This window comes from Monodon monoceros, unplaced genomic scaffold (assembly GCF_005190385.1).
Source record: "Monodon monoceros isolate NGI ecotype Baffin Bay Population unplaced genomic scaffold, NGI_Narwhal_1 Super_Scaffold_13, whole genome shotgun sequence".
In the NCBI taxonomy this organism is placed as follows: Eukaryota; Metazoa; Chordata; class Mammalia; order Artiodactyla; family Monodontidae; genus Monodon; species Monodon monoceros.
Genome location: NW_021703769.1, coordinates 77,538,508 through 77,566,451, shown reverse-complemented (window position 1 = coordinate 77,566,451; position 27,944 = coordinate 77,538,508). Strand labels below are relative to the sequence as shown.

Genomic DNA, 27,944 nt, shown 5'->3' with positions numbered 1-27,944 from the left:
ACCCACTTGCATCTCTGATATGCACTTGATGGGATTGGGGGATGGATTATCCCTAAAACTTTACCTTGCTTGGCTTGGCTATAAAAAGTGGTTCTCCCCCTCTGGTCCCATTAGGGGACCCTGTTTCCCCATTTCTCGCTGCTTCATCCCTTACTGGTTCCTTGCAGGATCGATTCCATTTAAAATGATCCTGACTCTAGCTTTGCCTTTGGAGACCCCAGCGGGTGCTGCTCCTGCTGTTCCACTTCCTCCTGCCAAGTCCGAGCCGCTGTTTCATCCCCGACCCTCTCTGCCAGTTTGGCCCCTAAAAGCCTGGTGGCTCAAGACTGTTAGCCTGGCAGACCCAGGGGTGATACCTTCCCCAGGAAAGGGAAGCTCCTGGAGCAGGCAGGACGCCCCCGCTGCTTTCAGCTGCCTCCTCGCCCACCGTCCCCATTGGCCTCATTGGGCTCGTCTGCCTCTCCGGGATCGTATGTCTAAAGCCTTGTCCTGTGTTATTTTGTCTGATGCTCAAGTCTATTGCTCTTTGAATCGAGTTTGGAGGAAGAACTGAATTGTATGAGTGGCGGCATGTTGGTAGTGCCGGACTTAACTGTTTCTCAAGTTCCTGGGGCCTCGCTAATTGAATGTGGAAAGTAGCACCACTTATGGCTACAAGTGCCGAGTCCTGAATTTTCAAATGGTGTTTTGACTTTAAGGGCTGGCAGCCCAAGGAGGATGGGTCTGAGGGGAAGCAAAGGCCTCTTCCCTCTGCTGTTTCTTTCCCACCTGCCTAACTTCACCGTAGGCTAGATCACTTTGTAGTATCTGTTAGAAAACCTAAATTAACCACATTTTAAAATTGTATCTTACTTCCTCCACCCCTTCCTTCCTTCTTCCTTGGTTCCAAAACCACATACCCCAGGCCCAAAAACCTTGCTGCCATGCCCATCCTCTTTGGGAGAAGTATGAATGCGTGTGTCTAAATTAAAAGGAAAAATATTTAAACATTTTTTAACAAAATAAAAATTTATTTTTGTATTTAAGCTAAATTGCCTTTTAAATTCCTTCAAGCTTGGTTCATTGAGGTGGTTAAGTATAAATGCTATTGACTAGAAATTTAGCTGTATAGTTAAGTTATACCTGTGTGAAGAAGAGGCTCAAATGCTGTCCCAGGCAGCTTTCCTGAGGGACTAGAGCTCCTTCCGGAAACACAAAATGTAATTCTTATTTTATAAATAATGTGATGTAGATGTAACTAGTCCCCCTCCCCTTGGTGAATGAGCGTGAATGTTGTGTGGCAGGGGACTGTGCCTCCCCAGCCCCAAGGAGCGCTCTGTTAGTACTTAACTGTTGTGTGTGGAGCTGAGGAGGGACCCGAGCCTCAGACACCTGCTAGGATCGGAGGGGGTGGGGTGGGGTGCGGGTCTAGAAATCAAGCTTCTGCCTATACCTTACATAAGGTAGCCCCTCTCAGCTTACTACTCGCAGCTACAGCTAGTTTACCTCAGTTCCACAGGCATGACAGTTGATCCAGGAGCCCCCTGAAGCGGGCGTCCTGGCGCAGCCTGAGTGTGAGCGTGTGAGTGTGGGTGTGGACATGTACGTGCACTGGACAGGGACGGGAGGCTGGGACTTTCCATTACAAATACAGACTGAATTCCTGTGAGTCTAGTTGGAATTTTTAGTATGAACGTGAGATTGTTCTCCTCGCTTATGTCATTAAAAAAAACTGTGATCTATCGTAGACCATGTCCTGCCTTTTATTTATGTGGGAAGCAGTGCATCTCACCAGCAAGAACAGAGCCCAGGGAAAGGACCCACAGCACAGGGATATCCGCTCTTTCCAGCTGGAGAAACGTGGTTACCGGTTTTCCTCCTCCAGCCATAAAAAGAGCCTTTGCAAACAAAACTGCGGCCTGGGGCTGAGGGCCCGAGACTCAGCTTGAGAGGAGGGCCTGAGGGGTCAAGGCTCCGAGCACCTGCTACATGCCAGGCTGTGAGCTGGGGGCAGCTGTTGCTTTTCGCCGCCTCTTCTTTCTCTTTGGAGCTGGGTTGGGTGTAACTTCTGGGGCTGATGCTTCAGCCTGTGAGACGGAGCTGGAAGAAAAGAAGAGTGAGTTAGATGTGCCCCAATCCTCCAGCGTCTTCCAAGCAGGCCCCCTGCTCACTCACCTTGGCACCTCTACCCGTTCAAGTACAGCAGTGAAGAAGCCGCCAGTGAGCGTGGTCTCAGGGGAGGCCCGGAGGCAGTGCTCAGCACCTGGAAAAGTGCCAAGGCCTCGGTGCGGCCAGGAGGGGAGGACAGGAGCCAGCCTGCAGAGAGGAAGTGGAACGGGCTTCTAAGTAAGAGGGCGGCCCTCGCCCCAAGACCCTGGTGGACACCCACTACCTGAAGGCTGCTGGGCTCTGCTGCAGGGCGGCTCGCACCACGTCTTCGTTCTCCTCCTGGTAGAGGGAGCACGTGGAGTAAACGAGGCGCCGCAGGGCGGGGAACGTGAGTGCGTGGCTCAGCGCCCGCTGCTGGAAGGCAGCCAGTGCTCGCAGGCGCTCCTGGCTCGGTACGCCGGTCCCGGGCTCCTCCAGCTGTCTGGTCAGCATCCCTAGGGAAGAGTGCTTTCACCACACGCTGCCTGATTTCGTATGAAATCCCCACATACAGATGAGCACATCTGACCATTCACAGGATAACCTGAGCCAGAACTAAACCCGAGGCCAAAACGAACGACCACCGCCACACACACCCCCATCCCCGCTCTAAGGCTGCTCTGGATCTGTGGGGCCCTTGGCCGCGTTTTCCCCCATCTCACCAGAGCCACTACAAGAAGGATCCAGCAAGATGTACTGGACCTGACGATAACGCTGGTCTGAGGGCGAGACCTCCAGGAAGTCCTGCTCGGCCAGCTCACAGCAAGAAACCCCGGCCCGGGCCAGCAGCGTAGCCGTAGAAGCCAGCCGCTTGGCATCCAGGTCAAAGGCAAAGATCTTCCTAGGGAGGAGGGCAGAGTTGAGGTGAACTGAGAATTTACGTAACACGTAAGAGCCCACAGGTCTGACACAGTAACACGTACTTGAAGTCAGGACACACAAAATCATACTTAAATGTCTTTAAATTCTCAATATTTAAAAAGGGTCAGTGGGGGACTTCCCTGGTGGTCCAGTGGTAAAGATTCTACCTTCCGATGCAGGGGACGTGGGTTCGATCCCTGGTCAGGGAACTAAGGTCGCACATGCTGCGGGGCAACTCAGCCTGTGCACCACAATGACCGAGCTCGCGCACCTCAATGAGAGCCCACGTGCCTCAAACTACAGAGCCCACGCCGCAACGAAAGATCCTGCACGCCTCAACCAAGACCCTGTGTGCCACAACTAAGACACGACACAGCCAAAAATAAAACAAAAAATTAAAGTGAGTCATGTGAAGTTTAAAACAAAGTTAAAAAAAGTAAAGGTCAGTGGTTAGAAATAACTGCCCAGGGCCCTCTGCCCCAAGGGCTAAGGGATTCACATCTCACACGTGTAACCCACTGGGAAGCTTAGGGAACTGCCCTAGGTCCACGAGGAAATATTTAAAGGGAAGGCCTCCTTTCAGCCTTCATGACCTACTGGAGTTGAGTTCCTTATTTCTTCTTATAAAATATAGCATCAGACCCCACCCCACTCCTCTGTCTGACCATGGCACTCACCCTTGGTTCTTCAGAAGGGCAGCCAAGTGACTGGTCTTATTGCCTGGGGCAGCGCATGCATCGATGACATGGGAACCTGGAGGTGGAGCCAGCAGCATGGCCGGGAGACAGCTCGCCTGGCGGCACACAGCACAGGGGCTGGCTGAAAGGGACCCCAGGCTGATCACTCCCCTCCCGCTCCTCCCTTTTCCACCCATCCACCCTACCTTGTCTTGTAGGATGAGGTGACCAGCTTGGTACAGTGGATGTTCATGCAGATCTGTTCGGGCAGGAAACACGAGCAACTCCGGCAGCAAGGAATCCAGAAGAAAGCACTTCCCTTTGAGGGCCCGTACGTCCTCGAGGCTGCCGGGGAATAAGAGCTGTTCATGCCACATTTTCTGAACCCCTCCGTGCCAGGCAGCAAGCCAGACATTTCACATGTCACCTAACTGCTTATTTATGCAACAAACGGTTAAAACTGCTATGAGTAAATTAACAAGCTGATAAGATAGAGGCAGCAGTTACGAGAACAGGCTTCTCAGGCCAGACTCTAGGTTCAGGATCCCACCTCCATCATTTACCAGTGGCGGGAGCACTGACACTTCAGCCTCTGTCTACACTTCTGGAAAATGGTAGATCTCGTGAGGATTAAATGACATGCAAAATACTTAGGAAAATATTTTGCACAAATTAGACACTCACTAGCCAGTACTATTAAAACATAACCCTGGGGAGAGGGGCCTGGTTCAGGGAGGTAAATGCTGAGCTGATTCCTGATGTTCATATAAGTAACCTGAGAAGGTAAGGTGAAAACTGTATTCTCCACACTGCAAAGGAGCATTGTTCATTCACCTGACCCACGTAGAAAACAGGCCTAGAGAATAACAACTCAGAAAGCTATGAAGTAGCAGAGCTGGAATTCAAACCCAAACACAACCATTCTCTACCACCCTGGTCACTAAGCAGCACGCTAGAGGCAGATGGGGGAACATCTACAACAGATGGAGAGAGAGGGAGAGAGAAGAGGCAGCTTCCCAGAGCTGTCAAAGGACAGACCAGGAGGTAGGTGAGTGCAGGGAAGCCTGGGGTGAGGAGCAGCAACCACTGTGGTAACACAGGTGCACAGAGTGCATGGCAGATGGGCCTGGAAAGGAAGCAGGGGGCACAGCGCAATGGAGAGCCACAGGTTTTCAGCAGGGGAGTAAAGCATCAGATCTGGCTGCAGATCTCTCTGCAGCCAACACGAGGACAAACATGACAAGAAAGTCTGGAAGTGGGGAGACCAGTTTAGGAGATTATTCTGCCAATCATGATAGGATATGATGCTTAAACCCAGGCAGTATCCAGGAGGACAAAAAGAAAGATGCTGAAGGCACAGTAATAAATGACTGAAAGGAGAGGAGGGAAGCACCTATGATGACTCAGTTTCTGCCTTGACCAAATGGGTGCATAATGGTGATATCTGTTAGGTTAAAACAGGGAATGCACAAGATGCCAGTGTCAGGGATGCAAGGATGGTTCAACACCCACAAAGTAATCAATGCGATATACACAATTAACAAAAAGGATAAAAATCACATGACCATCTCAACAGATGCAGAAAAAGCATTTGAAAAAATTCAACATCGGGCTTCCCTGGTGGCACAGTGGTTGAGCGTCCGCCTGCCGATGCAGGGGACATGGGTTCGTACCCTGGTCTGGGAAGATCCCGCATGCCGCGGAGTGGCTGGGCCCGTGAGCCATGGCTGCTGAGCCTGCGCATCCGGAGCCTGTGCTCCGCAACGGGAGAGGCCACAACGGTGAGAGGCCCGCGTACCACAGAGAAAAACAAAAAAAAAATTCAACATCCACTCATAAAAACTCTCAACAAACTGGGTACAGAGGGAACACACCACCTCAACATAATAAAGGCCATATATGACAAGTCCACAGATAAAATCATACTCAATGGTGAAAAGCTGAAAGCTTTTCCTCTAAGATCAAACACAAGGCGAGGATGCCCACTCTCGCCACTTTCATTCAACCTAGTATTGGAAGTCCTAGTCAGAGCAGTCAGGCAATAAAAATAAAAAGCATCCAAATTGGAAAGGAAGAAGTAAAACTGTCACTATATGCAGATGACATGATTTTATATAAAGAAAACCCTAAAGAATCCACCAAAAAACTATTAGAACTAATAAATTCAGTAAGGCTGCAGGATACAAAATCAATATACAGGGAATTCCATGGCAGACCAGTAATTAGGACTCCGCACTTTCATTGCCAAGGGCGCGGGTTCAATCCCTGGTCAGGGAACTAAGATCCCACAAGCCATGTGGCATGCCCCCCCAAAAAATATATATATATACGAAAATCTGCTACATTTCTATACACTAATAATGAACTATCAGAAAAAAAATTAAGAAAACAATCCCATTTACAGTTGCATCAAAAAGTAAAAAATTCCTAAGAATAAATTTAACCAAGGAGGTGAGAGACCTGCACACTGAAAACTATAAGACATTAATGGAAAAAAACCTGAAGATAACACAAATAAATGGAAGGATATTCTGTGCTCATGGATTGGTAGAATTAATACTGTTAAAATGTCCATACTACCCAAAGAAATCTATAGATTTAACACAATCCCTATCAAAATTCCAATAGCACTTTTCACAGAAACAGAACGAACAATCCTAAAATTTGTATGGAAGCTCAAAAGACCATGAATAGCCAAAGCAATCTTGAGAAAGGAAGAAAAAAGCTGAAGCATCATGCTCCCTGATTTCAAACTATACTGCAAAACCTATACTGCAAAACCACAGTAATCAAAACAGTATGGCACCAAGGAGAAGGTCAAGGTGGCAGAGTAGGAGGACGCTGAGCTCACCTCCCCCCCAACGAACATATCAAAAATACATCTACAATGTGGAGCAATTCCCACTGACAACAAACTGGAGACTAGCAGAAAGACTCTTATACAACCAAGGGTGTAAAGAAAAACCCACATGGAATATGGGTAGGAAGAGAAGCAATCAGGTCAGGACTTGTGCCCCTAGGAGGGGACAAAGAAGAGAGGGATTACACCATCCTCCTTGGGTTTCAGGATGCTGGCACCATCTGGGTGGCATCACCTGAAGGACCACATGGAAGCTGATTCCCTGCCGCAGACACCCTCACTATTCATTACCAAGAGGAACTCCTATAGATACTGTGGTGTAATACTTGTAGACTTTTAAAAAATCAGTATTTATTAACAACCAGGAAAAAAATGGAGCTCATACTTAACATATGACTCCATGACTTGTTTTCCCATTTGCTATATATTGTCAATAAACATTCACACCATCAATGTAAGCAGCTCCCTGAAATTTCACAGTCTGGAGAAAACCAAAATTTACTGAACCAAATACATACTGTTGGGATATTTTAGAATAAATGTAGATCGAGCCCAATTTTCCCCTATTCGAAACAAAATTATGAAAATTTCAGAAGTGCAATCTAACGATAAATGACTAAAAGCAAAATTGCTCAAAAAGGGCACACAGGGCTTCCCTGGTGGCACAGTGGTTAAGAATCCGCCTGCCAATGCAGGAGACACAGGATCAAGCCCTGGTCCAGGAAGAGCCCACATGCCGCAGAGCAGCTAAGCCCACATGCCACAACTACTGAGCCCACGTGCCACAACAACTAAAGCCCGTGTACCTAGAGCCCGTGCTCTGCAACAAGAGAAGCCACCACAGTGAGAAGCCTGCGCACCACAACGAAGAGTAGCCCCCCTCTCACCGCAGCTAGAGAAAGCCTGTGTGCAGCAACAAAGACCCAACGCAGCCAAAAATAAGGGTGCACAGGTGAGTGGTTCAAACCACATTATTAGGCACCACAGCCCTAGGGTCTGACACCAGGAAGATGAATCCCCTTAGCTGGTTTGAAAACCAGTAGGACTTAGAGAACAGCTGTTAGAAACCTAGATTCCACTCATGAAAAACAAGCACATGCTTGATTACTCCAGGGAACAAGGTGCAGGAAGCTGACTGAAACAGCCTGGGACTCTGGCTGGTTTCCTGCAAATGCCCCAGCCCAGTGCACACCCCAGCCCATGTCAAGCAGCTGCACTGATTCCCTGGCTCTGGCACAGCTCCACGCTAGGGAGAAGGCTGCCGGTGCCAAGGAGAGTGCACAGTTTGGGGTGGGGGGGGGGTGGGGACGAAGCCAGCTCAGACCTGGCATGGCATTCAGTTGGGGCACGGGCAGCCATTACTGGCATTCGTAGAAGCAACAGATCAGGAGTGGTCTGGAGCTCTGACTGGCATGCCAGGACTGCCCCAGAGTGTGCCCCAGCCCGTGCCAAGCACCCACTCCAGCCCCTCTTGCTCCAGCACCACCCCCTCTGGGGCAAAGGTGCCACTGCTGGGAGCAGGGTAGAAAGCACACTTAGAGGAAACAGAACCAGTTCAGACCCAAACCTTGGCTTCTGCTCCAGTATCCTGGGACCAGACACCACTCTCAGTAGGGCAGTGACAGCCACTGAGAATAGGAGAAGCCCTGGCTCACACCTGGCTCTGGCTCTAGCTCTAGCCCCTCCACCTCCAGCCCCACCTCCCACCAAGGTGATAGCTGCCAGCACACCCTGGGGAAAGACATGACCTGTGCTTACTTTAGATCCAGTTCTCCCACCAAAGGCACTGGGCACACAGAGACTGCATAGTGATGCTCCCACACAAGGATACCCCTTCAAGACTGGGATAGGTAACTTTTTCACCTAATTTCATAAAGTTAAGCAAAATAAGAAGACAGATGAATTTGTTCCAAACAAAAAAAACAGGGAAAAAACCTGAAAAAAACAACTAATGAAACAGATAAATAATTTACTAGATAAAGTGTTCAAAGCATTAGTAATAAGAGTGCTAACTGAACTAGGGAAAACAGACAAACACAGTGAAAATTTTTACGAGGAACCAAGTCAAAGCTGAAGAATACAGTAAGTGAAATGAAAAACACACTAGAAGGAATTAACATCAGATCAAGTGATACAGAAGAACACACATTTGATCTGGAAAACGGAATAATGGAAACTACCCAATCAGAACAAAAAAAAAAATCTTTAAAAAATGAGACCAGTTTAAGGGATCTCTGGGACAACATCAAGCATACTAATATTCACATTATAGTGGTCCCAGAAGGAGCGGGGAGAGAGAGAGGTCAAAAATGTATTTGGTGAAATTATGGTTGAAAACTTCCCAAACCTGAAGAAGGAAACAAATATCCAGGTATAGGAATCACAGAGAGTCCCAAACAAGACGAACCCAAAGAGACCCACACCAAGACATCATAATTAAAATGGCAAAAGTTAAAGAGAGAATTCTAAAGGCAGCAAGAGAAAAACAAAGAGTAACATACAAGGGAATACCCAGAAGGCTACCAGCTGATTTCTCTGCAGAAACTTTGCAGGCAAGAAGGGAGTGGCATGATATATCTAAGGTGCTGAAAGGGAAAAACGTACAATGTAGGATACTCTATCCACCAAGATTATCATTTAGAATTAAAGAAGAGAGAAAGAACCTCTCAGAGAAGCAAAAAATAAAAGAGCTCATCACTACTAAACCAACTCTAAAAGAAATGTTAAAGGGTTTTCTCTAAGTGGAAAAGAAAAGGCTATAACAAGAAGTAAGAATTTATAGGAAAGGAAAAATCTCGCTTGTAAGACAAATATATAGTAAAGGTGTGGATCAACCACTTAAGCCAGTATGAAGATTAAAAGACAAAAGTTGTAAAATCAACTATAACTACAATAAACAGTTAAAGGATAAACATGAAGATATAAAACATGACATCAAAACCACAAAACATAGGGGAGAACAGTGAAAAAACATACATCTTTTAGAATGTGTCTGACCTTAAATGGCTATCAGTTTAAAACAAGTAGATACAGTTATAGATCAACATATATGAACCCCATGGTAACTACAAATCAAAACCTACAGTAGATACACAAAAATCAGAGAGAAAGGCGCACAAGCATACCACTTAAGAAAAATCATCAAACCACAAGGGAAGAAACTAAGAACAGAGAAGAACTACAAAAACACCCAGAAAACAAGCAACAAAATGGTACATACCTATCAACAATCACTTTAAATGTCAATGGACTAAACGACTCAATCAAAAGACATAGGTAGCTGACTGGATTTAAAAAAAAACAAGACCCATCTATATGCGGCTTACAAGAGACTCACTTCAGAGCTAAAGACACACACAGACAAGTGAGGGGATGAAAAAAGGTATTTCATGCAAATGGAAATGACAAGGAAGCTGGGGTAGCAATATTCATATCAGACAGAGTAGACTTTAAAACACACTCTGTAACAAAAGACAAAGAAGGGCATTATATAATGATGAAGGGATCAATAAAAGAAGAGGATGGGGCTTCCCTGGTGGTGCAGTGGTTGAGAGTCTGCCTGCTGATGCAGACCGTGCCCCGGTCCAGGAGGATCCCACGTGCCACAGAGCAGCTGGGCCCGTGAGCCATGGCCGCTGGGCCTGCGCGTCCAGAGCTGTGCTCCGCGGCGGAAGAGGCCACAGCAGTGAGAGGCCCACGTACCGCAAAAAAAACAAAAAAGAAGAGGATATTACACTCAATAACATATATCTACCTAATATAGGAGCATCTAAATATATAAAGCAAATATTAACAAACATAAAGGGAGAAACAGACAGTTATAAAATAACAGTAGGAAACTTTAGCACCACACTTACATCAAAGGACATATTGTCCAGACAGACAGAAAGTCAATAAAGAAACAGTGGTCTTGAATTACACATTAGACCAGTTGGACTTAATCGGTATCTACAGGACATTTCACCCCAAAACAACAGAATACACATTCTTTTCAAGTGCACATGGACTATTCTCCAGATAAATCACATGCTAGGCCACAAAACAAGTCTCAACAAATTTAAGAGAATATATCAAACATTTTTCCAACCACAACAGTATGAAACTAGAAATCAATCACAGGAAGAAAAATGGGAAAAACACAAACACATGGAAACTAAACAATACACTACAAAAAAGCCCCAATGGGTCAATGAAGAAATCAAAAAGGAAATCAGAAAATACCTTAAGACAAACAAAAATAAAAACTCAACTTTCCAAAACCTATGGGATGCAGCAAAAGCAGTTCTAAGAGAGCAGTTTATAGCAAATACAGGCCTACCTCAAGAAACAAGAAAACTTTCAAATGATCAACCTAACCTATCATGTAAAAGAATTAGAAAAAGAACAAAGCCCAAAGTAAGCAGAAAGAAGAAAATAATAAAGAGAAGAAATAAAATGAAGACCAAAAAACAAACAAACAAAAAAATAGAAAAGATCAATGAAACCAAAACCTGATTTTTTTTTAAAGGATAAAATTGATAAGCCTTTAACCAGGCTCATCAAGAAAAAAAGAGGGCTTCCCTGGTGGCGCAGTGGTTGGGAGTCTGCCTGCCGATGCAGGGGACACGGGTTCGTGCCCCGGTCCAGGAGGATCCCACGTGCCGCAGAGCAGCTGGGCCCATGAGCCATGGACGCTGAGCCTGCGCACCCGGAGCCTGTGCTCCGCAACGGGAGAGGCCACGGCAGTGAGAGGCCTGCGTACCGCAAAAAGAAAAGAAAAAAAAAAAAGAGAGAGGACCCAAATAAAAGAAATGAAAAAGGAAATATTACAACCGATATCATAGAGATTAAAAAAATCATAAGATCCCATTTGTTTATTTTTATTTTCATTACTCTAGGAGGTGGGTCAAAAAAGATGCTGCTGTGATTTATTTCATAGACTGTTCTGCCTGTGTTTTCCTCTAAGAGTTTTATAGTATCTGGCCTTACATTTATGTCTTTAATCCATTTTGAGTTTATTTTTGTGTATGGTGTTAGGGAGCGTTCCAATCTCATTCTTTTACATGCAGCTGTCCAGTTTTCCCAGCACCACTTATTGAAGAGGCTATCTTTGCTCTATTGTATATTCTGGCCTCCTCTGTCATAGATTAGGTGACCACAAGTCTGTGTGTTTATCTCCGGGCTTTCTATCCTTTTCCATTGATCTATATTTCTGTTTTGTGCCAGTACCATACTGTCTTGATTACTGTAGCTTTGTAGTATAGTCTGAAGTCAGGGAGCCTACTTCCTCCAGCTCCATTTTTGTTTCTCAAGATTGCTTTGGCTATTCGAGGTCTCAAAGGAAACCATAAATAATAAGAAAAGACAACCCTCAGAATGGGAGAAAATATTTGCAAGTGAAGCAACTGACAAAGGACTGCTCTCTAAAATATACAAGCAGCTCATACAACTCAATATCAAAAAAACAAATAACCCAATCAAAAAATGGGCAGAAGACCTAAATAGACATTTCTCCAAAGAAGACATACAGATGGCCAACAAACACATGAAAAGGTGCTCAACATCATTAATTATTAGAGAAATGCAAATCAAAACTACGAGGTACCACCTCACACTGGTCAGAATGGCCATCATCAAAAAACCTACAAACAATAAATGCTGGAGAGGGTGTGGAGAAAACGGAACCCTCATACACTGTTGGTGGGAATGTAAATTGATCCAGCCACGATGGAAAACAGTATGGAGGTTCCTTAAAAAAATAAAAATAGAACTACCATACAACCCAACAATCCCACTACTGGGCATATACCCAGAGAAAACCATAATTCAAAAAAACATATGCACCCCAATGTTCATTTCAGCACTATTTACAACAGCCAGGACATGGACGCAACCTAAATGTCCATCAACAGAGGAAAGGATAAAGAAGATGTGGTATATACACAATGGATATATAAATATACACAATGGAATATTACTCAGCCATAAAAAGGAATGAAATTGGGTCATTTGTAGAGACGTGGATGGACCTAGAGAATGTCATACAAAGTGAAGTCAGAAAGAGAAAACCAAATATCTTATAATAACGCATATATGTGGGATCTAGAAAATGGTACAGGTGCTTGCAAAGCAGAAATAGAGACACAGACGTTGAGAACAAATGTATGGATAGCAAGGGGGAAAGGGGTGGGGTGTGAGGAAGTGGGAGACTGGGATTGACACATATACATTATTGATACTATGTATGAAACAGACAACTGGTGAGAACATACTGTATAGCACAGGGAACTCTACCTAATGCACTGTGGTAACCTAAATGGGAAGGAAGTCCAAAGGGAGGGGATATCTGTTATGTGTACAGCTGATTTCATTCTGTTGTGCAGTGGAGGCTAACACAACATTGTAAAGCAACCATACTCCAATAAAAATTTAGAAAAATCAATCTGAAAAAACAACATAAGAGAATACTATGAACAAACAGTTATATGCCAACAAAAGACAACCTAGAAGAAATGGATAAACTTCTAAAAACATACAATCCTACAAGACTGAATCAGGAAGAAATAGACAAATCTGAAGAGACCAATCACTAGTAGTAAAATTGAATCAGTAATCAAAAAACTCCCAGCAAACAAAAGTCCAGGACCAGATGGTTTCACAGGGAAATTCTACCAGATATATAAGGAAGAGCTAATACCTATCCTTCTCAAACTATTACAAAAAAACTGAAGACGGAACACTCCCATATTCATTCTACAAGGTCACCATTACCCTGCTACCAAAATCAGACAAAGAAACACTCCAAAAAAAAAAAAAGAAAATTACAGGCCAATATCTCTGATGAATATGGATGCAAAAATCCTCAACAAAATATTCGCAAACTGAATTTTAACAATATATAAAAAGGATCATACACCATAATCAAGTGGGATTTATTCCAGGGATGGTTCAATATCCCCAAATCAATCAATGTGATACACCACATCAATAAAAGGAAGGATAAAAATCACAAGACCATCTCAATAAATGCAGAAAAAGCATCTGAAAAAATTCAACATCTATTCATGATGAAAACTCTCATCAAAGTTGGTATTAAAGTAACATATCTCAACATAACAAAGTCTGTATATGACAAACCCACAGCTCACATCATACTCAATGGGGAAAAGCTAAAAGCTTTTCCTCTAAAATCAGGAATAAGACAAGGATGCCCACTCTAGCCACTTCTATTTAACACAGTATTGGAAGTCCTATCCAAAGCAATCAGACAAGAAAAAGAAATAAAAATGCATCCAAATTGGAAGGGAAGTAAAACTATCACTATTTACAGATGACAAGATAAAGAAATCCCTAAAGTTGCCACAAAAAAACTGTTCATTAGCAAATGAATCCAGTAAAGTTGCAGGGTACAAGATTAGCATTATACACTTTTCTATGCACTAATAATGAACTATTAGAAAGCAAGAAAACAATCCTGTTCAAAAGTGCATCAAAAAGAATTAAATACCTAGGAATAAACCACAGAGGTAAAAGACCTATACTCTGAAAACTATGACACTGATGAAGGAAACTGAGATGATACAAAGAAATGGAAAGATACCCATATTAAGGGATTGGAAGAATTTAAATTGTTAAAATGTCCATACTATCCAAAACAATCTACAGATTTAATGCAATTCCTATCAAAATATCCATGACATTTTTCATAGAACTAGAACAAATAATCTTAAAATTTATATGGAACCACAAAAGACCCTGAATAGCCAAAGCAATCTTGAGAAAAAAGAACAAAGCCAGAGGTATGAAGCTCCCAGACTTCAGACTCTACTACAAAGCTACACTAATCAAAACAGTAAGGTACTGGCCAAAACACAGACACATAGATCAATGAAACAGAACAGAGAGCCCAGAAATAAACCCACAAACTTATGGTCAATTAATCTATGACAACAGAGGCAAGAATATACAAAAGGGAAAAGACAAAGTCTCTTCAATAGGTGATGCTAGGAAAAACAGACAGCTATATGTAAAAGAATGAAATTAGAACATTTTCTCACACCATATACAAAAATAAACTCAAATCAATTAAAGACCTACATGTAAGACCAGAAACCAAAAAACTCCTAGAAGAAAACATAGGCAGAACACTCTTTGACATTAATCGTAGGGGAATTCCCTGGCAGTCCAGTGGTTAGGACTCTGTCCTTCCTCTGCAGGGGACACGGGTTCAATCCCTGGTCAGGGAACGAACAAAGATTCTACAAGCTGCATAGTGCAGCCAAAAAAAAAAAAAAAAAACTAGCAATTTTTTTGTTTTTTGATCTGTCTCCTATGGCAAAGGAAACAAAATAATAGGACTAGTTAAACTTAAAAGCTTTGGTACAGCAAAGGAAACCACTGACAAAATGAAAAGACAACCTACTGAATGACAGAAAATATTCACGAATGATATGACTGATAGGGATTAACATCCAAAAACATATAAACAGCTAAGACAATTCAACATCAAAAATACAAACAACTGGGCTTCCCTGGTGGCGCACTGGTTGAGAGTCCGCCTGCCGATGCAGGGGACACGGGTTCGTGCCCCGGTCCGGGAAGATCCCACATGCCGCGGAGCAGCTGCGCCCGTGAGCCATGGCCGCTGAGCCTGCGCATCCGGAGCCTGTGCTCCGCAAGGGGAGAGGCCACAACAGTGAGAGGCCCGCGTACCGCAAAAAAAAAAAAACGTGGAGAAGGCATGAATAGACATTTTTCCAAGGAAGACATACAGATGGCCAACAGACATATGAAAAGATGCTCAACATTGCTTATCAGAGACATGCAAATCAAAACCACAATGAGATATCACCTCACACCCATCAGCCATCAGAAAGGCCATCATCAAAAAGAACACAATTAACAAATGTTGGCAAGGATGTGGAGAAAAGGGAACTCTAGTACACTGCTGGTGGGAATGTAAATTGGTGCAGCCACTACGGAAAAACAGTATGAAGGTCACTCAAAAAAGTAAAAATATAACTACCATATGATCCAGCAATTCTACTCCTGGGTATATATGTGAAGAAAATGAAGTAACACTAATTTGAAAAGATACATGCACTCCAATGTTCATAGCAGCATTATTTACAATATCCAAGTTACTGAAGCAACCTCAGTGTCCATCGATAGATGAATGGATAAAGAAAATGTGGCATACATACACAACAGACTATTACTCTGCCATAAAGAATGAAATTCTGCCATTAGCAAGAATGTGGACAAACTTGGAGGGTATTATGCTTAGTGAAATAGAGAAAGACAAATTCTGTATGTTATCACTTATATGTGGAATTTAAAAATAAATTAACAAATACAACAAAACAAACAGATTCACAGATACAGAGAACACAATGGTTACCAGTGGGGAGGGGTGTAGTGGAATAACTGAGGACATGGAAAGGAGACGTGACCCATGAGCCCCCCCTCGGCAAACCGAGGGCTAGCGAATAAGCCAGGACTGCAGGCAGTCCTGGATACTTTGGGCACTGATCCATGAAATGACCTCAGTATAATCAGAACACAAGGAAACATCCTTGTGCTACTTTAGTATAATCAGAATGATGGGAACACAAGGAGATGTCCTTGTGCTGCTTATGAGCTCAAGGACGAAGCACGGCCCGTCAAGAAAGCCTATTGTTGCTTGTATAATCAATAAAAGCATATGTTGCTGCTTTGGATTTCTGGAATGTTAAGAAAACAAGTCTTAAGATGTAAACATAGATAATGCTTAAATAAAAGCTACCACAGCAGGACAGACGGCACTGTATTCTACTGCTGTGCTTCTGCACAGTTCATCTCGGGTGATGAGCTTACTTTCGGCCCTGTCATAAGAAAACTACAACAGAGGGGGAAGGAGGGAGGGGCAAGATAGAGGTAGGGGATTAAGAGGTACAGTACAGAGAATGTAGCCAATATTTTATAATAGCTTTAAATGGAGCATAATCTATAAAAATATTGAATCACTATGTTGTATACCTGAAACTAATATAATATTGTAAATCGACTACACTTCAATTTAGGAAAAAAAAAACCAGTACGGTATTGGCATGAATATAGACACAGATCAACGAATCAGAATAGAGAACCCAGAAATTAACCCACAAGTATATGGTCAAGTATACAGTTAAGGAGCCAAGAATATACAGTGAGGAAAGGACAGTCTCCTCAATAGATGGCATTGAGAAAACTGGACAGCTGCAAATAAAAGAATGAAACTGAAAAAAAAATAAAATAAAATAAAAGAATGAAACTGGACCACTATCTTACACCGCACACAATAAATTAACTCAAAATGGATTAAAGACTTGAATGTATGCGGCACATTACTCAGCTATAAAAAAGAATGAAATCTTGCCATGTGTTGACAATATGGATGGACCCAGGGGTTATTATACTAAGTGAAATAAGTCAGAGAAAGAAAAATACTATATGATTTCACTTATATGTGGAATGTAGAAAAAAAATGAATAAACATAACAAAACAGAAACAGAGTTACAGATACCAAGAACAGGTGATTGCCAGAGGGGAGGAGGGTGGCAGGGAGGAGAGAAATAGGTGAGGGAGATTAAGAGGTACAAGCTTCCTTGGGCTTCCCTGGTGGCACAGTGGTTGGGAGTCTGCCTGCCGATGCAGGGGACACGGGTTGGTGCCCCGGTCCGGGAAGATCCCACATGCCGCGGAGCAGCTGGGCCCGTGAGCCATGGCCGCTGAGCCTGCGCGTCCGGAGCCTCTGCTCCGCAACGGGGGAGGCCACAACAGTGAGAGGCCCGCATACCACAAAAAAAAAAAAAAAAGAGGTACAAGCTTCCAGTTACAAAAAAAATGAGTCGGTCTTCCCTGGTGGCGCTGTGGTTACGAATCCGCCTGCCAATGCAGGGGACACAGGTTCAAGCCCTGGTCCAGGAAGATCCCGCACACCGCGGTGCAACTAAGCCCGTGTGCCACAACTACTAAGCCTGTGCTCTAGAGCCCACGAGCCACAACTACTGAGCCCACGTGCCACAACTACTGAAGCCCATGTGCCTAGAGCCCGTGCTCCACAACAAGAGCAACCACAGCAATGAGAAGCCCGCGCACCACAACGAAGAGTAACCCCTGCTCACTGCAACTAGAGAAAGCCTGCACGCAGCAACGAAGACCCAATGTAGCCAAAAATAAATTAATTGATTTTTTTAAAAAATGAGTCATGGGTATGAAATGTACAGTATGGGGAATATAGTCAATAACTATGTAATATCTTTGTATGGTGATGGATGGTAACTAGACTTATCAATTGTGGTGATCGTTTTGAAATGTATAGAAATATCAAATCACTATGCTGTGTAACATGAATTAACAGTGTTATAGGTCAATTATACTTCAAAAACAAATCAACCAACTCATAGAAAATGAGATCAGATTTGCGGTTACCAAAGATGAGGGGGAACTGGATGAAGGTAGTCAAAAGGTACAAACTTCCAGTTATACAGTATGTAATGTATATGTAACATACACCATGATAAATATAATTAATACTGATATATGTTACATATGAAAGTTGTTAAGAGAATAAATCCTAAGAGTTCTCATCACAAGGAAGAATGTATTTCTTCTCCATCTCTTTCATTCTGTATCTATGTGAGATGATGGACGGTCACTAAACTTACTGTGGTCATCATTTTATGATGTATGGAAGTGAAATCATTATGCTGTGCACCTCAGACTTCTACTGTGCTGTATGTCAATTCCATCTCAATAAAACTGAAAGGAAAATAAAAGACTTGTATGTAAAACCTGAAACCATAAAATGCCTAGAAGAAAACAGGTGTAAGCTCCTTTACATCATCCTTGGCAACGATTGTTTGGATTTGACACCAAAAGCAAAGGCAACAGGGGCTCCCCTGGTGGCGCAGTGGTTGAGAGTCCGCCTGCCGATGCAGGAGATACGGGTTCATGCCCCAATCCGGGAAGATCCCACATGCTCCGCAACGGGGGAGGATCCCACATGCCGCGGAGCGGCTGGGCCCGTGAGCCATGGCCGCTGAACCTGCGCATCCAGAGCCTGTGCTCCGCAACGGGAGAGGCCACAACAGTGAGAGGCCCGCGTACCACAAAAAAAAAAAAAAAAAAAAAAAGCAAAGGCAACAAAAGCAAGCAAAACAAACACAAAAACCAAGTGACACTACATCAAAGCTTCTGCACAGCAAAGGAAACCATCAACAAAATGAAAAGGCAATCTATGGAATGGGGGGAAATATTTGCAAATCATATATCTGATAAGGGCTTAATATCCAAAATACACAGCGAACTCATACAACTCAACAGTTTATTAAAAACACCCAATTAAAAAATGGGCAGAGCCTCTAGAGAGAGATTTTTCCAAAGAAGACATACAGATGGCCAACAGGTACACTACACTGTACGGTTGTTAGCATAAGTGACACCATCATAAGTCAGGACAGTTTCTCCTGTCCTGCTGACTCTACTCAGGAATATACTGTGCAGTAAATCTTCTCTGCCGTCAGGGCTTTGTAGTTAATAGACAGTGTTTAATAATCATTAGGACCAGTGGCCTCTATGCTCCGTTAGTCCCCAAACAATGGTGAAAACCTTCGCTGGTGTATTCCCAGCACCCATGAGACTCGTCACTGATTTATAAATCTTGACTTAGGAATGCACGCCCTGTTTCCAAGGACCTACCCGCATACCCTAGGTTAACTATAAAATTGTCCCATTGGCCCCTCTGCTGTGCAGAGTGCAGCAACAAATCCTTCCAGATTGTTGTCTGACCAATCCCACCCTGTAAGTTACCCTGTAATAAACTGATCCATTGATTATCTAGAGCTGCCTGCCTCATTTTTCGGCCTCCTGATGCCTTCTCAGTTCAGTGAGCACTTTTCATTCCCTCCATCCTCCAACAATTGGCAAGCCAGTCAGGAAACTGAAAACGACACAGGAATGGGTAAAGGGGCAGTAAAGCCCACTGATGGTAGGGGAAATCCCAGGCTGGCCAGCCACTTCCACGTGCAGTGATTTGGCTAGGCTTAGGGAACACTTCCAGCCAGTGTGTGAGTACAGGGATGCCCCCCAAACACCAAAGGGCTTATTAGATATATCAACTGAAGCGGTGGGAAAGCAAAAAGTGGAAAAACAAAGTAAGCTATTGCATTGCATGACCTTTGTTATGCGCTCTAATGACTGGCACAGAAAAAGAATTACAGCTCAACAGGGAACTAAAGAAGACTAAAGAGGCGCCGTCATTAGAAAGGGATGTCCAGATGGCATGTTCCACCACTTCAGACATGTAAAAGACAATACAACAGGAAGAACATGTTGAAGTGATAACATGTAAGATGCCTAAAATGCAGGGCCACAGGCTGTTCCATTCAAACGTGAGGACCTTTTCACAGGAGAACTGGGACCCCAAGAGGTGGGATCCTTGGGATAACTACATGTCAGAAGATGTGGGCATAACTCTAGAGGAAGAAGACCTGCAGGCAAGACCTCTGATCCAAGCTACAACACAGGCCACTAGGGAGCCAGGAGATAACCGAGAGGAGATCCCTAGAATCCAAGACACAACTATGCGGGGATATTTCTCCACTGAGTTAGAATTCACTGGCAGGTTTAAACAAAAGAGTAGGAAAGGAATTGCAGCCTGGGTGTTCCGTTCATGGGATACTGGGAGAAATGGCATTATGTTAAATGAGTCAGAAACATCAAAAATGGCCTTGGTCACAGCACAGCCCACCCTCCAGCAACATTTGTATGCGACTGGGTTGGGAGAAACCCAAGGGTGGCTATAGCCACCTTGATTGACTAGATACGTGCAGGTGTACACACGGCTGGGCCAAATGAGGGGGATGTGCCGTCCCCATCCTGAAGATGGGCCTCTACGCAAGAGTTACAAGAAATAGCTACGGGAATTGGGAACAAAGCATGCTACCTATGCTCCTAATTTCCGAGAGCCTGATGAAGAGTTATTTACAACAAGCATAAAGGATGGTATCCTGCAGTCTACTCTAGGAGCTTGGTACGGGACCTTAGTTTCAGTTTTGGCCCCAATGGTTAATTGACTCATTCAGACGGGGCACCCATGATAGCTGATCTAAGCAAAACTGAAAAGATCTGGCATTAGGGAAACAGAAGGGGAGATAAAGGCAAAGAGAAAAAAAACGAAAAGTGAGGAAACTAAACAAAGGGGCACAACTAGAATTTCCCACAATTATGGTAAGACCTGGTATTAGCTGGAACCCGTAAGGAGAATATAAATAACCTAATCCGATCCTTTTAACCTCATGGAAAGCATTACCCAATGAAATAAGTTTACTCTTCAGTCAGCAAGAGAAAAAGAGGAACAGGCTTAAGCCTATGCTCCACAGGGGCAGGAAGATAACGAACAGGGGTGCAGGGCTTCCCTGGTGGCGCAGTGGTTGGGAGTCCGCCTGCCGATGCGCATACAGGCTGAAAGTGAGGGGATGGAAAAAGATATTCCATGCAAATGGAAATCAAAAGAAAGCTGGAGTAGCAATACTCATATCACATAAAATAGACTTTAAAATAAAGAATGTTACAAGAGACAAGGAAGGACACTACATAATGATCAAGGGATCAATCCAAGAAGAAGATATAACAATTATACATATATACGCACCCAACATAGGAGCACCTCAATACATAAGGCAACTGCTAACAGCTACAGAAGAGGAAATCGACTGTAACACAATAATAGTGGGGGACTTTAACACCTCACTTACACCAATGGACAGATCTTCCAAAATGAAAATAAATAAGGAAACAAAAGCTTTAAATGACACAATAGACCAGATAGATTTAACTGATATTTATAGGACATTCCATCCAAAAACAGCAGATTACAATTTCTTCTCAAGTGCACACAGAACATTCTCCAGGATAGATCACATCTTGAGTCACAAATCAAGCCTCAGTAAATTTAAGAAAATTGAAATCATATCAAGCATCTTTTCTGACCACAATGCTATGAGATTAGAAATGAATTACAGGGAAAAAAACGTAAAAGACACAAACACATGGAGGCTAAACAATACGTTACTAAATAACCAAGAGATCACTGAAGAAATCAAAGAGGAAATCAAAAAATACCTAGAGACAAATGACAATGAAAACACGATGATCCAAAACCTATGGGATGCAGCAAAACCAGTTCTAAGTGGGAAGTTTATAGCTATACAAGCCTATCTCAAGAAACAAGAAAAATCTCAAATAAACAATCTAACCTTACACCTACAGGAACGAGAGAAAGAAGAACAAACAAAACCCAAAGTTAGCAGAAGGAAAGAAATCATAAAGATCAGAGCAGAAATAAAAGAAAGAAAACAATAACAAAGATCAATAAAACTAAAAGCTGGTTCTTTGAGAAGATAAACAATATTGATAAACCATTAGCCAGACTCATCAAGAAAAAGAGGGAGAGGACTCAAATCAATAAAATTAGAAATGAAAGAGGAGAAGTTACAATAGACACCGCAGAAGTACAAAGCATCCTAAGAGACTACTACAAGCAACTCTATGACAATAAAATGGACAACTTGGAAGAAATGGACAAATTCTTAGAAAGATATAACCTTCCAAGAGTGAACCAGGAAGAAACAGAAAATATGAAGAGACCAATCACAAGTAATGAAACTGAAACTGTGATTAAAAATCTTCCAACAAACAAAAGTGCAGGACCAGATGGCTTCACAGGTGAATTCTATCAAACATTCAGAGAAGAGCTAACACCCATCCTGCTCAAACTCTTCCAAAAAATTGCAGAGGAAGGAACACTCCCAAACTCATTCTATGAGGCCATCATCACCCCAAAACCAGACAAAGATACTACAAAAAAAGAAAATTACAGACCAATATCACTGATGAATATAGATGCAAAAATCCTCAACAAAATACTAGCAAACAGAATCCAACAACACATTAAAAGGATCATACACCATGATCAAGTGGGATTTATCCCAGGGATGCAAGGATTCTTCAATATATGTAAATCAACCAATGTGATACACCATATTAACAAACTGAAGAATAAAAACCATATGATCATCTCAATAGATGCAGAAAAAGCTTTTGACAAAATTCAACACCCATTTATGATAAAAAAACTCTCCAGAAAGTGGGCATAGAGGGAACCTACCTCAACATAATAAAGGCCATATACGACAAACCCACAGCAAACATCATTCTCAATGGTGAAAAACTGAAAGCATTTCCTCTAAGGTCAGGAACAAGACAAGGATGTCCACTCTCACCATTATTATTCAACATAGTTTTGGAAGTCCTAGCCACAGCAATCAGAGAACAAAAAGAAATAAAAGGAATACAAATTGGAAAAGAAAAACTGTCACTGTTTGCAGATGACATGATACTATACATAGAGAATCCTAAAAATGCAACCAGAAAACTACTAGAGCTAATCAGTGAATTTGGGAAAGTTGCAGGATACAAAATTAATGCACAGAAATCTCTTGCATTCCTATACACTAACGGTGAAAAGTCTGAAAGAGAAATTAAGGAAACACTCCCATTTACCATTGCAACAAAGAGAATAAAATACCTAGGAGTAAACCTACCTAGGGAGACAAAAGACCTGTATGCAGAAAACTATAAGACACTGATGAAAGAGATTAAAGATGATACCAACAGATGGAGAGATATACCATGTTCTTGGATTGGAAGAATCAATGTTGTGAAAATGACTATACTACCCAAAGCAATCTACAGATTCAATGCAATCCCTATCAAATTATCAATGGCATTTTTTAGGGAACTAGAACAAAAAGTCTTAAAATTTGTATGGAGACACAAAAGAGCCCGAACAGCCAAAGCAGTCTTGAGGGGAAAAAACGGAGCTGGAGGAATCAGACTCCCTGACTTCAGACTATACTACAAAGCTACAGTAATCAAGACAATATGGTACTGGCACAAAAACACAAACACAGATCAATGGAACAAGATAGAAAGCCCAGAGATAAACTCAGGCACCTATGGTCAACTAATCTATGACAAAGGAGGCAAGGATATACAATGGAGAAAAGACAGTCTCTTCAATAAGGGGTGCTGGGAAAACTGGACAGCTACATGTAAAAGAATGAAATTAGAACACTCCCTAACACCATACACAAAAATGGATTCGAGACCTAAATGTAAGACCAGACACTATAAAACTCTTAGAGGAGAACACAGGAAGAACACTCTTTGACATAAATCACAGCAAGATCTTTTTTGATCCACCTCCTAGAGTAATGGAAATAAAAACAAAAATAAACAAATGAGACCTGATGAAACTTCAAAGCTTTTTGCACAGCAAAGTAAACCATAAACAAGACCAAAAGACAACCCTCAGAATGGGAGAAAATATTTGCAAACAAACCAACGGACAAAGGATTAATCTCCAAAATATATAAACAGCTCATGCAGCTCAATATTAAAGAAACAAACAACCCAATCCAGAAAAGGGCAGAAGACCTAAATAGACATTTCTCCAAAGACATACAGATGGCCAAGAAGCACATGAAAAGCTGCTCAACATCACTAATTATAAGAGAAATGCAAATCAAAACTACGAGGTATCACCTCACACCAGTCAGAATGGGCATCATCAGGAAATCTACAAACAACAAATGCTGGAGAGGGTGTGGAGAAAAGGGAACCCTCTTGCACTGTTGGTGGGAATGTAAATTGATACAGCCACTATGGAGAACAGTATGGAGGTTCCTTGAAAAACTAAAAATAGAACTACCATATGACCCAACAATCCCACTACTGGGCATATACCCAGAGAAAACCATAATTCAAAAAGACACATGCAAAAAAAAAAAAAAAAAGACACATGCACCCCAACATTCATTGCAGCACTATTTACAATAGCCAGGTCATGGAAGCAACCTAAATGCCCATCGACAGACGAATGGATAAAGGTGTGGTACATATATACAACGGAATATTACTCAGCCATAAAAAGGAACGAAATTGGGTTATTTGTAGAGACGTGGATGGATCTAGAGACTGTTATACAGAGTGAAGTAAGTCAGAAAGAGAAAAACAAATATCGTATATTAACACATATATGTGGAACCTAGAAAAATGGTATAGATGAACCGGTTTGCAGGGCAGACATTGAGACACAGATGTAGAGAACAAACCTATGGACATCAAGGGGGGAAAGTGGCGCAGGGGAGGGGGGTGCTGGTGTGATGAATTGGGAGATTGATATTGACATATATACACTAATATGTATAAAATGGATAACTAACAAGAACCTGCTGTATAAAAACAACAACAACAAAAAAAAAAAAAAAACCCCAAAATATCACTTCACACCTGTTAGAATGGCTATTATCAAAAAGATAAGAAATAACAAGTGTTGGCAAAGATGTAGAGAAAAGGGAACACTTGTGCACTGTTGGTGAGAACATAAATTCATGCAGCCACTATGGAAAACAGTATGGAGGCGCCCTAAAAATTAAAAATAGAACTACCATACAATCCATCAATTCTACTTCTGGGTGTTTATCCAAAGAACACAAAAACACTCAAAGAGATACATGCATCCCCACATTCACTGCAGCATTATTTACAACAGCTAAGTCATGGAAACAACGTAAGTGTCCATCAATAGAAGAAGTGGATAAAGAAATTGATATATATACACAACAGAATATTATTCGGCCATTAAAAAGAATAAAATCTTGCCCTTTGCGACAACATGGATGGACCCTGATGGCATTATGCTAAATGAAATAAGTCACACAGAGAGAGACATACATTGTATGATCTCACTTTTATGTGGAATCTAATACAAAAACAAAAACCCAAGCTCATAAATACAGAGAACAGACTTGTGGTCACGAGAGACAGGGGGTGGGGTACAGGTGAGCGAAATGGGTGAAGGTTGTCACAGGGTACAAATTTCCAGTTATAAAATAAGTCCTGGGAATGTAATGTACAGCATGGTGACTACAGTTAATAATATCGCTTTGCATATTTAAAAGCTGCTAAGAGAATAAATGTTAAAAGTGCTCATCCTAAGGAAAAAACTTTACAACTATGTATGGTGCCAGATGCTAACTAGGCTTATTCTAGTGACCATTTTGCAATATGTGCAAATATCAAATCATCACATTGTACGCCTGAAACTAAATGTGTTATATGTCAATTTTTAAAAAGGATGCTGCAAAATAATCCAATAATGCATTTAAGTACACTGTTTTGGCAGCATTTCTCTTAAATCTTAAATTTTGAATGAATAATTTAACGTTAAAAAAAAGACAGTGCAGAGTTCAAAAGAAAAATGAATTTGGTTTGACAAGTGCTGTGACTGTGGTGTCTGTGAAGCAGTAACATGAACCTGAGAGTAGGACAATAGGAGAGAAGCCTAGACTGGGAGACTGAATGATCAGGTGAGAAGTAGGAGTCAGAGCCAGAAAAGAAATTGAGGGATACATTTAGAAAAATGTATCAGTAAAACAGGGCTCCCAAGAGAACCACTGTTTAAAGGATGAAGGAAGACAGGCCTTGAAAGGAAATGGAGAAACTGCTGGAAAAGTAGGAAGAAAACCTGAGCGCAGTCACAACCACCCTGACTCTCTCCCCACTGATCCCTTTCCCCAGGCTCCTTCCTAGATGAGGGCAGCCATTCACAGTTCTAAGCTCACCTGGAAGCCCGACCCTGGTAGGAGAATCCTTGTCTCTTAAAATAATCAACTGCATCCTCAGAGCAGGTCTTCAGAGTGTTCACTCGCACAAATCGAGGCACCTGGGAGGCTAGGAAACCATCAGCAGTGAGTGGGCAGGAACATGGACGGCCCTCTCCTGAGGGCCCGATGGCTACCTCCACCTCCACAACTCCTTCCAGCTCACCTGGGCCAGGTTTGGATCCCCCTTCCAACAGGTCCTCATTCTGGCTCACACCTCGGCGAACCTTGAGCCGGGCCAACTCGGCCTTCAGCCTTGCCTGGTGCCGGTCCAGCAGAGGCTTCCATCGGCCCCCGCGCCCTTTAAAGCCTCTTCCCAGCAATAATTCATATACTAGCACCTGGGGATGGGGAAAGGAAGACAGAAAACCTTGAGCATGAATATCTTGGAACGCCACAGTGTTGGAATTGGAAGAGCTAAACAGACCACCTGTAAAGACGGTAACAGGTAAAAGTGAAACACCTCATTCAAGGTCACACAAGAAATTAATGGCAGATACATGATTTGAGCCTGGTGCCTTGCTTCCCAGTCCTGAACCCTTTCCCCACGGCTTCTCACCAGGAAAGCTCTGGATGCCAACCCTCCTCCCTGGTCAACGTCACAGTTTTGTTTTACCTAGAGAGTCCCTGCCGTCGCTACTTTGCACTTCCGTTCTTTATCTTTATCTTTCACACAAGACTCGAAGGTAAAGCATGTTCATCCCACCTCAATTCATAAGCCAGCGAGGGGCTGCGCCTTCTCATTTCAGAGGAGCGACTTGACAGAGTCACACCGTGCACGGTGGCGGTGCTGGGACCAGGTTAGGAGGGGCTCACCCCGCCCGCCCCGCCCCACCCCACCCGTCACCTTGGCCAAGTGCGGACGCAGCTTCTTCTCGGCGCGGAGAAGGCCGGCGCTGGCGATCACTGCGTCCAGCACGGTAGAGTAGCGCTGCGTCTCGCACACCAGCGCGTACAGCTGCTTCACGTTCTGCGCGCGGCCGAGAGAACCCAGCTGAGGCGGGGGCCGGGCCGGGGAAAGCCCCCGCCGGGCACCCCTCCCGGGCCCGAACTCCGAACCCCGTACCCCGCTACCTGGAAGTTGCTGCCGTACACCAGCCCCTTGAGGGAGCCCTGGCGACTCTCCACGCCGGCCAACACGGCCGCCGCCGCCGCGTACAGCGCCATTCTCCACGCCCACGCGTGCGCCTTTACGGCTCTGTCGCGAAGCGCGCCTGGCTCCGCACCGCCCATCCCGCCCGGACTTCCGGGGTCAAAGGGCACGGAGGTTCCAGATCCGGGAGCCACAGTGCCCATCCAGGTCCCCACAGGGCGTGTGCCAGGTGCCTGGCAGGGAGTGGAGGCCGACGCTGGGAGCCCGGTTCACCACTTCTTCGTAGCTCTTCTCTTTTTTCTTTCAATTTTTACCGATTTCACAGGCAAACAATGAGGTTTTATTGATGTTTTAATTTCTGTGATTGAATATTTTCATGTATTATTGGTCATTTGTATTTCTGTTGTGACATGTAAATGTCTTTTGTTCATTCTTCTACCATCGTTCCCTTGGTGCTCTTTATGGATTAACAATATATACCTCTTATCTTAGGTTTTGCCATTTCTTCCAATTTATTGTTGCTTTTTTTTGTTTTCTGGCTGTGCCGCGCAGCCTGCGGGATCCTAGTTCCCCCAAACAGGGGTGGAACCCGCGCACC

At 43.3% G+C, this 27,944-nt stretch overlaps 1 protein-coding gene across 1 annotated transcript; it reads right to left on the bottom strand.

Moving 5' to 3' along the window:
- Positions 1 to 1,756: 1,756 nt before the first annotated feature.
- Positions 1,757 to 27,446, bottom strand: NSUN5 (NOP2/Sun RNA methyltransferase 5). The gene is made up of 10 exons (XM_029221183.1): positions 27,328 to 27,446; positions 27,101 to 27,223; positions 26,420 to 26,594; positions 26,215 to 26,323; positions 3,872 to 4,010; positions 3,666 to 3,781; positions 2,790 to 2,968; positions 2,372 to 2,582; positions 2,155 to 2,295; positions 1,757 to 2,079 (listed from the first exon to the last, which is right to left on the bottom strand). Exons 1-10 carry the CDS (start codon positions 27,418 to 27,420, stop codon positions 1,965 to 1,967), a joined length of 1,401 nt encoding a protein of 466 aa, XP_029077016.1. The 5' UTR covers positions 27,421 to 27,446; the 3' UTR covers positions 1,757 to 1,964.
- Positions 27,447 to 27,944: the final 498 nt, after the last annotated feature.